Below are 14850 nucleotides of genomic sequence, written 5' to 3' on the forward strand. Positions count from 1 at the left end.
TGAGATTTTTAAATAAGTTCTACACAGTGTAAGCAGGGTCGCTGTGCATATTGGGCACTGTGCCGAGGGGCAAGAAGAGGTGAAGACTAAAATCTAGCCCTCACTCCGCTCTCCAAATTTTAACCCCAGGGAGGGGTGGCCCTTTATAATTGGCACAAAGTGCTCCCTGGACCATGGGCAGCCTTGAGTTTGACCGAGAACATTACAGACCCTAGTCAGAGGAGGTCTAGGATCTACAAAATTTCTGCTCTTGACCTTTAATTCCTGAGCTTGGAAACAAGAATGTCCTGTTTCATTCACCCCAGAATCTGCCCTCATTGCTGGTTCTGAGAGCCCTGGGGATTCCTTGGATCTATTTTTTTCTTCTTCTTTTTTTTTCTTTTAGACAATGAGAAATTTATGTTGAGCTTTAATTTTGATTTTCTTTTTACTGACCTCATTTATTAACCTGCTTATATCATTTTGGCTTCCCAGCAATTTTTGTCAAACAAAGACCAGAAGGATGGGACCTATACTTATTGTATAAACAGATGTATGCATATTCGACCTCACAATTATACAGGGCAAGCACAAACTATACATACCCCCATTTTGTTATACATCCACCTATAAGTGCTGACTCATACACGATGCTCACTGAATCATATACCTCCATTTGCACAGACTTGCATTCATCATCAGATAAATGTACACTGAGAAACATGTATTCTAGGTAGAGGGGGAAGTGTCTTAGAGAGAAAGGTTTTGTTAACAGCACAATGAATGCATTTTTAATGGAGAGTGGACCCTACCCTGTTAGACCTCTTCCCTGCCCATTTTCTCTGTGACCTCTCAGGCTCCGATCCCCTCTCCACTTTAAACTTCTCAGGAAGTGAAGAGTAGAGGAAAGTGCCTTGATAAAGGAGGTAAGGGCCTGATTTGAGTTTTGCCTCTGCCAAGAGCCCTCGTGTGCTGTTGGGAAAATCACTTAACCTCTCTGACTCCCCAACTTTTCCATCTTTTAAATGAGGCTGGTGATAATAGTAAACTCTTCCCTCTCAATGACTCCTGTGCCCTTCCTCTGTTGTACCTCCCCTCGGCCCCATGAATTTCATGCTTTTGAAGTTTTTGCCTATTAAACTACCTCATTTACTTCTTTTTTGTTTTCTAGTTCAAATTTTAATCAAAGACTTAACTAAATATGCACTGAAGAAACAATAGTACAATTTATCAAACTAAGAAACAGATCATAGTGTGATTTCACTTCAGATTTTTGAAATATTGAAATAATCTGCAGGCCTCCAACATTATCTTGGGACCTCCTAGGAGCATGTTGCTCCCCATGGCTTTAGGCTGAGAGCCACTCACCAAAATAATCTCTGACATTAACAGATCCTGGTGTCTTCTGATTGCTGCCAGACCCTACACTCTAAAGCTCACCTTTTGTAGAGAGTGGGATTTGCTACCTGCAGCTGGAGGGCTCCAGGAACAAAAAACAAGCCACGGAGGAAACACTAGGCGTCAGATACCAGACAGTTACAGAGTTCCTTTTGGCTTAATTTAGCACAGCTTGACTTTTTCTCACTCATGGCCTCAGTTTTTAGGGATATCAGTTCCATGCCGATAGGCCCAGATTCAGTCTAAGATCAGATCCTGCCTGCATGCTCTTCTGAAACCCAGCCCAAGGTCTTGTGGCTGTTTTTCCCTCTCCACCTGACCCCAGCCAGAACTAGGTACCAGCTTCCAGCCCTATGATCTGCAGCCTAGATTCTTTCAGCTCCTTCTACTGGCCTCTCCTTACTGCTGTACCCCAGTTCATCCTCTTTTTTCAACCTCAAACTTTTTTCATCTTTCTCTTCCCCTTTTCTGAAGCCTCCAAGAATACGGGGCTGGAAGGGACTTTACTGATTTAAGTTCACACTCCATCTGGTGTTGCCGTTCTCTCTACAATATCACTAACCTGTGTTTTTCTGAGGCCTGTTTGAATATCACAAACAATAGGATTCTCATGACCTTACTCGATAGCTCAGCTAGCTCATCTCAGGCTGGCTCCAGGTTGCCATCAGTCCTTTTCTGGAGGCTTTTGCTACCCATCAGTTCCTGGCCATAATAAAATTAGCAGTGAAAAAGCAATTTTCAGCCACAGATGTGGGGACTCTGGCTGGGCAGGATTTCTCAAACACCCCCTAACCCCTAGATTTCTCAACCTGCCCCTACAACTCTTCCTTGAAAGTTTCTTGATTTGACTTAAAATTTCATGTACATTTTGCATTTTCCTCCATCACAGATCTGGGTTTAACTATATGTTTATGGTCAGGGAACACTGATGCATACTTATGTTTTCTGGTACATATGAGAGGTAATGAGGATTTCAGTTTAAGAAACAGGAGCTTACAGCAAAGAGGATTATTTACCAGTCCTGTTCTCTCACCAACTAGAGCAGGGATTGGTAGGGCAGAATGTGCACTGGTGAAAGTCTTCCTAAACTCTAAACTAAGCTAATATTTATTAAGCTATGAGAAAGGATGATAATCTCCATTTAACAGAAAAGGTAAAGGGAGGCTAAGGAAGATGATTTCAGCAAAGTCACAGAGTAAGTGTCAGAACCAGGATTTGAACTTAGGTCTCTTTGACTCGAGGGCTTGTCCTTGAGTCTTTATTTATTTATTTATAAACTGAGGTATAACTGACATGGTCCTTAAGCCTTGCTAACCCAAATCCTCCACTGTTCCCACTTCCACTTGGTCCCAGCATGGATTAGCAACTCTAGCTTTGTTCTGCCCCAAATAGATTGCTTGAATTTAAGCAGGCCTCTCCGGGCCAAAGTTTTTTCACCTAAAACCAGAGATTAGACTTTAGTGGTTGCTAAGACCTTCGCAGATGGGAGAATCTGTGCATTTAAAAAATTAAAAAAAATTTTTTTTAATCACAGTTGACATTTAATATTGTATTGGTTTCAGGTGTACAATATAATGGTTAGACATTTATCTCATTTACGAAGTGATCCCTCTGATCAGTCCTAGTACCCGCCTGGCACCATACGTAGTTACTACAATATTACTGACTATATTCCCTATGTTGTACTTTATATCCCTGTGACTATTTTTTTTAACTGCCAACTTGCACTTCTTAATCCCTTCACCTTTTTCACCCTGCCTCCCAACCCCTTTTTTATTTGGCAACCACCAGTCTGTTCTCTGCATCTATGAGTTTGTTTCTGTTTTGTTTGTTCGTTTATTCTGTTCTTTAGACTCCACCTACAAGTGAAATCATATGGTATTTGTCTTTCTCTGACTTATTTTGCTTATCATACTCTCTAGGTCCACCCATGTTGTTGCAAATTGTGAGATTTCATTTTTTTATGGCCAGGTAGTATTCCGTTGTATATATGTACCATATCTTCTTTATCCAATTGTCTATCGATGAACACTTAGGTTGCTTCCATATCTTGGCTATTCTATATGAAATGTCCTTCTTTGTCTCTTGTTATAGCCTTTATTTTAAAGTCTATTTTTTCTTGTATGAATATTGCTACCCCAGCTTTTTTTTTTTTTTTTTTCATTTCCATTTGCAGGAAATATTTTTTTCCATCTCTTTACTTTCAGTCTGTATCTTTCCATCTGAAGTGGGTCTGTTGTAGGCAGTGTATGTATGAGTCTTGTTTTCTTATCCATTCAGACACCTTGTCTTTTGATTGGAATGTTTAATCTATTTACATTCGAAGTAATTGTTGATAGTCATTTTATTATTTATGTTTTTGATCTTTTCTTTTTCTTCTTCTTTTCTTATAATACTGGTTTGGTGGTAATGAACTCCTTAGTTTTTCTTGTCTGAGAGAGAATTTGTTCATTAGCTCTCTGCATACCTGTCAACATTTATTAATGATGACTTGTTTTGGGTGCTGGGGGCATTCAGGCAAGTAAAGCACAGCTTCTGTTCTTGAGGAATCTCCCATCTCATCAAAGGGGTGGGAGAGCCAGTAGAACTACACATAAATCAGTCTAGTCATGGCACTCAGTGCCTAAGTTGATGATTGTGGTCTGAGTAGAATGTTGTAGGAGCAAAGATCATTAGGAAGGTTTCACAGAGTAGGTGATATTTGAGCTGAGCCTTGAAGGTTGAGTTCAATAGATGGGCAAAAAGAGAGGGCTCCAATGCAGGGGAACCACATATGCAAAGGCATAGTAAGAAAATAGTGTGGGGTGTTTGGGAGAGACAAGAGTAGCTTAGAACACAAGCTATGTGAGTATGTGGGTGGAGGTGCTTGGGTATGTGTTGTTTGTGTATGTGTGTGTGTAGCAGAATAGATTAAAGAGGTGGATTTGATCTCATTATTAAAGGGTCTTGAATGCATAGTAAATTAAACTTTATCTGAGAACTAGTGCTTTCTAAGCAGTTTTGAGGAGCAGACCCAGGGAAGGAGATGTCTCAGGGACTCCTAGGAGCTTCAGAGTGAGGCCCCTACTCTGCTTCAGGCAGACCAGCTCCACTTTTACCTGCTTTATCTATAGGTTTCTGCTTGATTTCATATGACAAAAAGTTTCCACTGCTAAAGCAAGCAAACAGATAAAAAAGGTACAGCCAATAGGGGGGCTGAAACGTTTTCTGCTGGGGAGAAACAGAAAGAACCCTCTGAAGGAGACTGTGTGTAGGATGGGGGTGGGGGGGCAGAGGCCCCATTTGGGAGCAGGAATCTCTTTTTCAGCTTCCTTGTCTGGAGAGGGGAATTGTAATTAGGATGTGGGGCACACACACCTCTCTGGTAGGGATAGATCAAAACTTAGGTCTCCCCGCAAGGCTTGGGGAAGTATGTATGATCTCTGGTAGGTAGTCCCCAACATGGGGGATGGGCAGAGAGAGCTGGTAGGGGAGAGGCAGGAAGCGGGCAACTAGACTAACAAAGGTGCCTGTGGCAGTTTGCCCATCCCAGGTGGGAAGGTGGGGTCTAGGGCTTAGCCCAGGCCTTGTGTGACTTTAGTTGTGGCCTAGGGGCTCAGAGGGAGCATTATTTGGGAGCTACAGCCCCAGTTTGTTTCTATGGATTGTTGGGGGGGAGGGGGAATGTGTGTGCTGATAATCTCAGGTACTTCTGGAAGTTTCCAGGGCTAGGCCCAAGCATGTCTGATGTTAGGGGGAGTAAATCTTGGGGGACCCCCTTAAGCTCCCTCTCCATTCCCCCAGGGACCATGGGCTGTAGCTGCAGCTCAAACCCTGAAGATGACTGGATGGAAAACATCGATGTATGTGAGAACTGCCATTACCCTATAGTCTCACTGGATGGCAAGGCCAAGGTAAGAGGCAAGACAAGGGGCTTGGTGAGGGAGCCGAGTGCAGTGCACAACCAAGGAGAACGAAATGGACTACCACTGCAGGTTCTTGAAATAACAAACTAGCCATCTCTCCTGCAATACAGAAAGAAAAAGAAGCTCTGAGGGGAAAGGGCTCTTCTAAGGTCACACAAAAGTAGTTTGACAAAGTCAGGGAGAAGAATGACCCAGCTAGACTGAAGAAGTGAAAGAGAGCAGAGCAGTGGGGAGGGGAGCCAGGGCCTGACCCAGCCTCCTGCTCTCTGACCTTACTCTCACCCCTCACCCCGCAGCTGCCCATCAGGAATGGCTCTGAGGTGCGGGATCCACTTGTTACCTACGAGGGCTCCAACCCCCCAGCTTCCCCACTGCAAGGTGACCTCAACAAGTAGGGCCGGGAAGATAAGGCCTGTGGATCCTTGGCTGTCGTCCTCCGTCTCCTCCCTACCTATTCTCTACCCTGTCCTGTCTCTTGTCCCCAGTCTTGTCCTCTGCTCTGTGGCTCCTGAACTCCAAGTTCCCAGCCTGTTTCAGGTTGTTTCTCCCTGACTCCGCCCCCTATCTTTACAGACAACCTGGTTATCGCCCTGCACAGCTATGAGCCATCTCATGATGGAGACCTGGGCTTCGAGAAGGGTGAACAACTGCGTATCCTGGAGCAGTGAGTACCCCTTCCATGACACCCATCCTTGCCCGGTATGCGAGCGAGCCGGAATCCCCGGTACCGCAGCTCTCCTGCCGCTCCTGACTGGCTTGCAGTGGGGGTGCCCTTGAAACGAAATGGAAGGCTCCAGAGTTCTGAGCTGGAGGGTGGGTGGCATGGCATAACTGGGGCTCTGAGGAAGGGTTTCCAGGTTTCCAAAGCTGAGCAGGCCACGCTGACCGCCGCTTGTCGCGCAGGAGTGGCGAGTGGTGGAAGGCGCAGTCGCTGACCACTGGCCAGGAAGGTTTCATCCCCTTCAACTTCGTTGCCAAAGCGAACAGCCTGGAGCCCGAACCGTGAGTGGGGTCTAGTACTGGGAATGGATGGGAGCAGATTTAGGGACCCCGGAGCAGAGGAGGGGTGCTAAAGGTGGTGGTGAATGCTTGAGGGTGATGGAGGAAGAAAGAACCAACAGACTACGGTCTTCGCTTCTGCCTTGCGCAGCTGGTTCTTCAAGAACCTGAGCCGCAAGGATGCAGAACGGCAGCTCCTGGCGCCCGGGAACACGCACGGCTCCTTCCTGATCCGGGAGAGCGAGAGCACCGCGGGTGAGCGCTGGGCGGGGCCGGTGGGCGGGGACGCGGGCTGGAGCCGCGGCGCCGAGGTGCGAGCCGGAGAGCTAGGGGGCTGAGGCTCAGTTGCCGAGGCCAACCTTGCTGAAGGCCAACCCTCTTTTGTGTTCTTTCACCCATTTTTTAATTTAGGATCGTTTTCCCTGTCCGTCCGGGATTTCGATCAGAACCAGGGAGAGGTGGTGAAACATTACAAGATCCGTAACTTGGACAAAGGCGGCTTCTACATCTCCCCCCGCATCACTTTTCCTGGCCTGCACGAGCTGGTCCGCCATTACACCAGTGAGCGCGGCAAGATCTCCTAAGACATGGGCCTGAGGCTCCTTCATCTGTGCCCCATCAGCTTGCCTCCCCGAAGTCCCTCTCGGGGGTACCCTCTACCCATCTCTGAGTATGCTCCTTCACCACCCTCCCGCAGTGGGTGAGGTGTGATACCCTATAGCCTCTGGTGTCAGGTGACAGTCCCACACCACCTCCGCCAGGCCATTTCTCCTAGACGGGACTTGGTGAAGTGGGGTCTGGGGCGGGGGGCGGTACCCAAGTCCTGCCATATTCACAGCCCACCCCCCCCACCTTTGTCCTCGCAGATGCTCCAGACGGGCTATGCACGCGGTTAAGCCGCCCCTGCCAGACCCAGAAGCCTCAGAAGCCGTGGTGGGAGGACGAATGGGAGGTTCCCAGGGAGACGCTGAAGCTGGTGGAGCGGCTGGGGGCTGGCCAGTTCGGGGAGGTGTGGATGGGTGAGTAAGGCCCTCCAGGACTGTGGGGAAGAGGGAGGGGAGGCGTTTTCTGAGGTCGGTACCGTTTCTGGGTGTCTCGCTCTGGATGCATGGGGCTCTGGGCTCTGAGCGACTTCCTCCAATCCCTCCCCGCCCCAGGGTACTACAACGGGCACACGAAGGTGGCAGTGAAGAGCTTGAAGCAGGGCAGCATGTCCCCTGACGCCTTCCTGGCGGAGGCCAACCTCATGAAGCAGTTGCAACACCAGCGGCTGGTCCGTCTCTACGCGGTGGTCACCCAGGAGCCCATCTACATCATCACGGAATACATGGAGAACGGTAGGCGCCACCGCCGTGTTCGGCCGCTGGGGGGCGCTGCCGTCCCTCCTCTGCTCCTGCTAGAGGGTGGAGGAGATAAGTCTTTTCATCTGGCTCAGCACTGAAGGTTTCTAGAGTGTTCCTGGGCCCCTAAAGACTCACCTGCAGGGGTGAGAAGAGAGTGTGTCCTCTAAGCCCATCTGGGAGCCCAGCTAAAGGTGGCAGGTCTTGAAGAGCATTCACCCCCGATCTTCTCTGACCTGCAGTCCCATTTGTTTCCTTCAAAGCCCTGCCTTGATCTAAGGATGTTTGATATCAGGAGATGAGTGGGTCGCTAGCCCCGTTTCTTTCCCTTCTGCTCTTTGGGAGGGCAGATCTGCCCCAAAGCCCTCTTTTTCTGGATGGGTCCCTTCCCCTCCCTCTCCCCCTCCCCTGTCCACTATTGGACAGAGTGAGAGCCTCAGGAAGGTAAATAGAAATTTCTAGACCCAGTTTTGCTGCTGATTCGCTGAGTGACACAGGCCAAGTCCTTGTCCCGCCTCTGGTGCTCAGTGTCCCCAAATATAACAGCAGAAATCTAAACGGGCTCACCCAGAAATAATATAGTTATTAAGGGGCCTAGAGTCGGACTGCCTGGGTTAGAATCCTGGCTTCACAATTGTGTGGCCTTGGGCTAATTGCCTCACTTCTCTCTCCATGGTTTACTCACCCATGGTTTGATCACCCATAAAATGGTGATCATAATGCAATAGTAACTTTAGCGTAGGTCTTTGTGGGGATGAAAGAGTTAGTGCATATAGAGCAGTTAGAACAGTTCCTGCCATATAGTAACTGCTCAGTAAGTTTGTTGTTATCTGGCTCTAATTCTTTGGGAGTATATGATCTGTCCCTCTTTGAGGAAGGAGGAAAAAAGCTGTTAATTGGCTAATGGATTCTGGAAATGGCAAATAGATTTTTATCATGTGGGCCAACTTTGGTAGTTACTTAGAGTTCTGTATTGAGGATTCTGAGGCTCACTAGAAGTGAGTGCTGGGATTGATTAGCAACATCTGCCACGGAAACAAGGGAGGAATGGCAGTATATGTCTATGTATTTGCTGTGTCTGGGTGAGGCCTTTATCTTTGGTGACTAATTTAGCACCCAGTGGGACACGCAGGTTGCTGTCATCTTCACATAGGGATTTGATCTCTTGAGAAAGGCTAGTAGTCACTAGCTCCCTTCCAGTAACTCCCAGCCCTGATCTTCTCCTAGTCATCCTCTGATACCAGAGAGGTGGTCCCTCTGGCCACTAGGCACCTCTTTTCATACTCCATTTAATGTGTTCGGCACACGTTAATTGCTGCTTACTTTGGGCTGGGCAATGGGAACATGGATAAGCAAAACAAGTTTCCTGCTATCAGGGAAATCTCATTTTAGTTATGTGTACTAGGAAAACCAGAGTTTGTGTCATAGGAAAATTTTAGCATGCCATAGGGAATATAGGTGATGATGCAATTTATTATTTCTATAGGATCTAGAGAGGCTTCCTAGAGGAATAGTCTAGCTGGTCCATGAAAGAAAAGTAGCATTTTTAGCAGGCAGAGATGGGACAGAGACTTTGGGGTGAGAGCCCAGTGGTCTATGTGAAAAATCTTAAAATTGTCTGGGATAGGTGGAGTAAAAGAGGTAGGAATGGGGGGAAGAGAAGAAACTACAAATGTGGACCATGCAACATTTTGGATGCCTGACTGAGGAGGTTGGGCTCTACCTCAGTGGTGACAAGAAGCTTACAGACTTCTCCAAGCATGTCCCATCTTAGTCTCTGGGAAAAGATCTTCATACATCCTGGGCTTCCTCACTCTGAGCACATACTCTTCCATTTTCAGGTCTCACTCTTCCTTTCTACTTGTCAGACACTGCTTCTAGACCCCCAGTTAGGAGAGAAGAGCCTGAGAGCTTCCCCTTGGGGCAACTTGGGTCAACAACCATTGCTTCTGTCCACAGGGAGCCTGGTGGATTTTCTCAAGACCCCTGCAGGTATCAAACTGACCATCAACAAACTCTTGGACATGGCAGCCCAAGTAAGGAGACTGGGGAGGTTTGGGCATGGGCACAGGCCAGTGGGGTGAGGATGTCTGGCCTAGGACTGTTGACCTATACATGGCCTGCAGATTGCAGAGGGCATGGCATTCATTGAAGAGCGCAATTATATCCACCGTGACCTGAGGGCTGCTAACATCCTGGTGTCTGATACCCTGAGCTGCAAAATAGCAGACTTTGGACTAGCACGCCTCATCGAGGACAACGAGTACACAGCCAGGGAGGGTAGGTGGTGTGGGATATAAGGGAACTCTGGGGCCTACAGGGTCTGGCCCAGCAGACCCAGGTGACCTCACTCTGCCTACCCCCAGGAGCCAAGTTTCCAATTAAGTGGACAGCACCAGAAGCCATTAACTATGGGACCTTCACTATCAAGTCGGACGTGTGGTCTTTTGGGATACTGTTGACGGAGATTGTCACTCATGGCCGCATCCCTTACCCAGGTCAGGGCCAAGGGCAGGAGCTGAAAAGGGTGATGGGGAAGGGCAACAAAATCCATGTTTTTCCACTCGCTTCTTCCCAGGCTCAGAATCTGAAACTTTCTACCTGCTTCTCTTCCATCTTCTAAGGGATGGGACTCCAGCATCAGATGTCACCTCAACCACAGCTGGCTTCCATCTATGTCTCTGGATCTCTCTTTCCCTTCAATAATCCCATCTCTTCTCTTTAGTTCTGATACAGGTAGCCTAGTATGGTAGAAGAGGATCTGGCCTGAGAGGCAAAAGGCCTGCCTTTTATTACCAGATTAGCCATGTAAGGTTAGAACAGTTCCTGGATCATACTAAGTACTCAAGAGTGTTAAGTTTCGTTATTAATCAATTGGGCAAGTGACTTTGGGCAGATGACTTCACCTTCCTGAGCCTCAGTTTCCTGATACGAAAAAGGAAACTATTTGTGAAAGAGCTTGACTCATAATAGGTGCTCACTAAATATTGACTTATCTTCCCTCTGAAGCTTTCTGTCTAAAGAGTGAGACACATAAGCAACTAATTACACGCCCCTTCTACCCCTCCCTTTATCTCATGTACAAAGTCCTTTACCCCTGAATTCAGCCAAGAAAGGGATGGAATTTTTTGAAATGAACTTTCTAGGAAAGTGAAGAAAGGAAATGAAACACAAAGACAGAGCAGGCAGGTCATGGAACACAGAGGTTGGATTTGTAGAAGTTTCCCACATCCCAAGAGCAGTGTGCACAGAACTTCTCTCCTAGGAATGGAAAGGCACCTTAGAATCAGGTGAGAGCCTGAAGGACTTCTCTGCCCTGGATTTGCCCCATCACAGAGTCTAGGGACAGAACTGGGACTAGAACCACACTTGGTCATCTTGCCAAGGGCCCTCGCTGCTCCTCCACTGTGCCCATAGAGATAAACTCGTATAGAATTCTCTATTAGAAGAAAAAAGGCATTGAAAACATGATAAATGGCAACTGATACATGGCTTTGGGATCAGAGAGACAATGAGGAGTAATGGGGACCTGGGTGAACTTGCATCTGCTCCAGCAGATGGTTGCTGTTAAGACATGGAGGCCCAGATCTCTGGTTTTTTCAAGAAAAGCTAGAACTTGGAGTTTTAGAAGAATTCACCCAGTTTCAAATATTGGTGATTGATTCACATTGTTCAAACACTATAGAGGCCAAACTGAAGTAGGTCTGTGGGCTATATTTAGACTGGGTTTAGCCGATGGGTTTGCAGCCTTGACTCTACCTAGCCTTGGGTGTTTAGTTCCCTGCCTGTGTCCTCCAATGTCCTGATTTTGAAATGTGAGGGACTCATAGCTGGAGGCCTCCCAGGGGCAAAGCTTCTGGGAGAGGGTCTCTATTGAGTAGGGTCAAGTCTCAAGTTTTGCAGGAGCAAAACTTCTATTTTGCCAGGACCGTATAAGGGTTTAGTCTTTGAGGACTGACTGTCACAGTCTCTTTTCAGGAGACTGAAGGAGAAATAAGAAGCCACATGGGAAATTTAGAAACAGAGAGCTGTGTTTCTACTGTGACCATGCAGTTCTCCAGACCTGCTCCTCTCAGGGTCCACTTGCTAGGAGCCTGCTAGGTGGGCCAGGAGGAGCAAAAAGGGTGGGAACTGGCCCCAAAATTATTTCATATGGGTCACGGAGGGACCTTATAAATCTCTGCCTCACACAGGGTCTGCTTTGTTGGAGGCCATGGTCCATCTGGCTTCCTGATGCAGTATCTCATGTACTTGAGAAGCCTCACCACTGTCCTGGCTGTGGGCTCCCATTCTGGGCCCTGACCACCACGTCCTTCCTTATCAAATTAGAGTAATCACAAGTGTTATCTTGTGGCCCATTGGAAATTAGGGACAAGTCGCCTAACCCACCCCAGCCTGACACTTCTTCCATGCTTCTGGCCTTCACCCCCTCCCAAATGGTGTGGTTCCTCTCCATCTTCAAGCACTATACTTGGTGCTTTATATGCACTACCTCATTCAATCCTCATAAAAACTCTGTGAAGTAGGAGCTACTGTTTGTTCTATTTTCCGGATGAGAATACTGAGGCTCAAAGAGGTGAGGTGGCTCACCCAAGGTCTCACAGCTGACAGGTGTTACAGGTGTGTGTCGTTGAGTGTCTAAGCCATAGCAGACACTCCAAGTGGCATGGCTGATGTTTAGCAGTTACCGCTAGTAAGGCCTTACCATCGATGAAGACCGAAATCCTTTTAGATTGCTCACACCATGCCAGTTAAATGTTCTGAACATCACCTCTACCTATGGGCTTCCAAAGCCTGGAGCCTTGATATCCTTTCTCCCATCAACCTCCAGGGATGACCAATCCTGAGGTGATTCAGAACCTAGAGCGAGGCTACCGCATGGTGAGACCTGACAACTGTCCGGAGGAGCTGTACCACCTCATGATGCTGTGCTGGAAAGAGCGCCCAGAGGACCGGCCCACCTTTGACTACCTGCGCAGTGTGCTGGATGACTTCTTCACGGCCACGGAGGGCCAGTACCAGCCCCAGCCCTGAAAGGCCTAACTGGCTAGGACATGGAGCCCTTCTCCCATCTAGCAAACCTGGGGGAGAAGCAGTTCTTGTGCCATATCCATGTGGCCAATGCACATATGGACTCTGCAAGTGAATCCTACCAACATATGATACATACACTTGTGTCTTATACATGGGTTCTTTAGTTGTGTGGGCTCTGCACACATGCCTTATACATGTGCGGCCTGTGTATATATATCTTGGACACCTGTCCAAGTGATCCTTTTCTGGGCCCTCCCACTTCCTGAGACCACCAGAGAAAGGAGAGAGGCCTGCCATTGACACCATCTTCTGCCCATCCCCTGTCCCTTTCCCCTGATCATGAAGAAGCTTCTTGAGGGGGGACCTTATCTAATACCTCTGTGTGCTCCTCTTTGGTGCCAGGTACACTTCAGGAGCTCAATAAAAGTCTGTTTGTTGATGAAGGTTGTACATCTCTGCCTCCTACTCCGATATCTTCTTCCTTGGGAGGGGAGAGTGGAGGTTCAGAAGATGGTAACTCTGAATTGGGACGAAAGATGAGATGAGAAGTCTGAACTTTTTCCAGCCCTGCTGATGCTGGGGGCCAAGAGGAGGTCCTTACACTTTGCTATATGGGCTCTGAACCCCTTTAAATCCCCATCCTGACTCCTACCTAGAAATTCCTAAGGTGTGTCCTAGAACCTTCCCCCTCCCATTATATAAGGGCAATAGCATTCCTTACAGCTACTGATTCAAGGGCTATATTTGGCCAAGATGTTTTTAAACACTGAGTTAATTCACTCATTTGACAAATATTTATTGAACATCTACTGTGTGCTAGGCAAGTTCTGGGCTTGTATAGAGTAGATAAGGTCTGTGCCCTTGTGGAGCTTACATTCCAGGGAGGGGAAGACAAACAATAAGCATCACAAAGAAGTAAATGATATGGTATGCTATAAGGTGACAAGTGATAAGGGGGAAATAGAGCAGGGTAAGGAGAATTAGGAATGTCATTTGGGGGGAGGCTAATATTTTTAAAGAGGATGGTCTGGGAAGGCCTCATTGAGAAGGTGACTGAGCAAAATTTTGAAGGGGGAGAGTGAGTGAGCCCCTTGGTATGAGGGAGGAGTGGTGGGGCAGAGGGAACAGACTGAGACAGAAGGTTGCTTGGTCAGCTCTAGAGGTAATGGCTGCTTGAGAGAGAGGGATAGATCCTCTGGGGCCTTGTGGCCTTTGCAGGAGCCATGTTGAGGATACTTTATAGGGCTATATGCAGAACCTTCACATGATCTGACTTATATTTTGAAAGGATGGCTCTTACTGCTGTCTTGATAATAGACTGAGTTAGCAGTTTATAAAATGGGAGATTTTGCATAAAACTCCAGATTTTTGCTTCTTTCGAGAAAATAAAAGATTTGGCTCTGCTGGACTTATTTGTTCTGAAGCTGAGTAGTGGCCACTCCATTCAGGTGGGGCATGAGTTTTCTCTTTGTCAGAGTCCCCTCTTCTCCCCATTGCTCCCAGACAATGAAACTGTTAGTAGCTATTTATCATCATGTTCACACTCTTGTTTTTATAATCAAGAGGAAAATGAAATGTTTTCTTGCACTCACATTTCCATTAAAAAGTGAGAAAATTAGAGTATCAGCTCACAGTGGCCCTGAGGGCTTCTGGGCCAGGGGCGGCCCCAAGAGTAGGAGGCTGAGGCAGAGGAAGAGCTGGTCTGCAAGTCCAAGTGTTGCTGTGGAACACTGGCGGTGGGAATCGGGAGGCAAAGGAGACAGCAAGGACAGGCCCAGGAGCAATGGCTTCCAAAGAGAAACAAGCAGTAAAAAATATCTCAATACGGAAAATGCCCAACAGAAAAATGAAGGCAGAGACCAGGCCCCCATGCAGAATGGAGAGGAACCACACCATTTGGGATGGGGTGAAGGCCAGAAGCATGGAAGAAGTGTCAGGCTGGGATGGGTTAGGCGACTTGTCCCTAATTTCCAATGGGCCATACCTAACAGGCATGTTGATCATAATGAAGTGGAAGATGTAGAAAAGATTGTAGTGCAGCAGATGGGAATCATAGGAAGGACTAGGGAGCAGCAAATGAGAAATCATATGTGTTTCTAAACTCCTGAACCTGATGATCATTATGACTTTTGCCTTATACCTTGAATTCTAAGGTTTTCTCTGAGGTTAATAATGTGGCCTCTGCTCTACAAGCA

At 47.4% G+C, this 14850-nt stretch overlaps 1 protein-coding gene and 1 long non-coding RNA gene across 5 annotated transcripts in view; one reads left to right on the forward strand and one right to left on the reverse strand.

Annotated features, from left to right (window-relative positions):
• Nucleotides 1–13098, forward strand: part of LCK (LCK proto-oncogene, Src family tyrosine kinase) — a 20222-nt gene extending 7124 nt beyond the window's left edge. For 2 of the 4 annotated variants that reach the window (XM_023529296.1, XM_011357847.2), the window contains exons 2-13: nt 5161–5270; nt 5579–5660; nt 5856–5946; nt 6186–6284; nt 6433–6536; nt 6693–6842; nt 7148–7300; nt 7439–7618; nt 9581–9657; nt 9748–9901; nt 9988–10119; nt 12453–13098. In XM_023529296.1, the coding sequence (XP_023385064.1) occupies nt 5166–5270; nt 5579–5660; nt 5856–5946; nt 6186–6284; nt 6433–6536; nt 6693–6842; nt 7148–7300; nt 7439–7618; nt 9581–9657; nt 9748–9901; nt 9988–10119; nt 12453–12655 (1530 nt within the window). In that variant the 5' untranslated portion in view covers nt 5161–5165 and the 3' untranslated portion in view covers nt 12656–13098. Of the gene's footprint in view, nt 1–4490; nt 4555–4909; nt 5063–5160; nt 5271–5578; nt 5661–5855; nt 5947–6185; nt 6285–6432; nt 6537–6692; nt 6843–7147; nt 7301–7438; nt 7619–9580; nt 9658–9747; nt 9902–9987; nt 10120–12452 lie in introns of those variants that run through there. The other 2 variants (XM_011357848.2, XM_011357846.2) reach the window with 2 other exon arrangements.
• LOC111738198 overlaps nt 12797–14850 on the reverse strand; it is a 3729-nt gene continuing 1675 nt past the window's right edge. The window contains exon 2 of the long non-coding RNA XR_002779754.1: nt 12797–13136. This is a non-coding gene — a long non-coding RNA (uncharacterized LOC111738198). The remainder of the gene's footprint in view (nt 13137–14850) is intronic.

This window comes from Pteropus vampyrus, unplaced genomic scaffold, assembly GCF_000151845.1.
Source record: "Pteropus vampyrus isolate Shadow unplaced genomic scaffold, Pvam_2.0 Scaffold36, whole genome shotgun sequence".
NCBI classification, from domain to species: domain Eukaryota; kingdom Metazoa; phylum Chordata; class Mammalia; order Chiroptera; family Pteropodidae; genus Pteropus; species Pteropus vampyrus.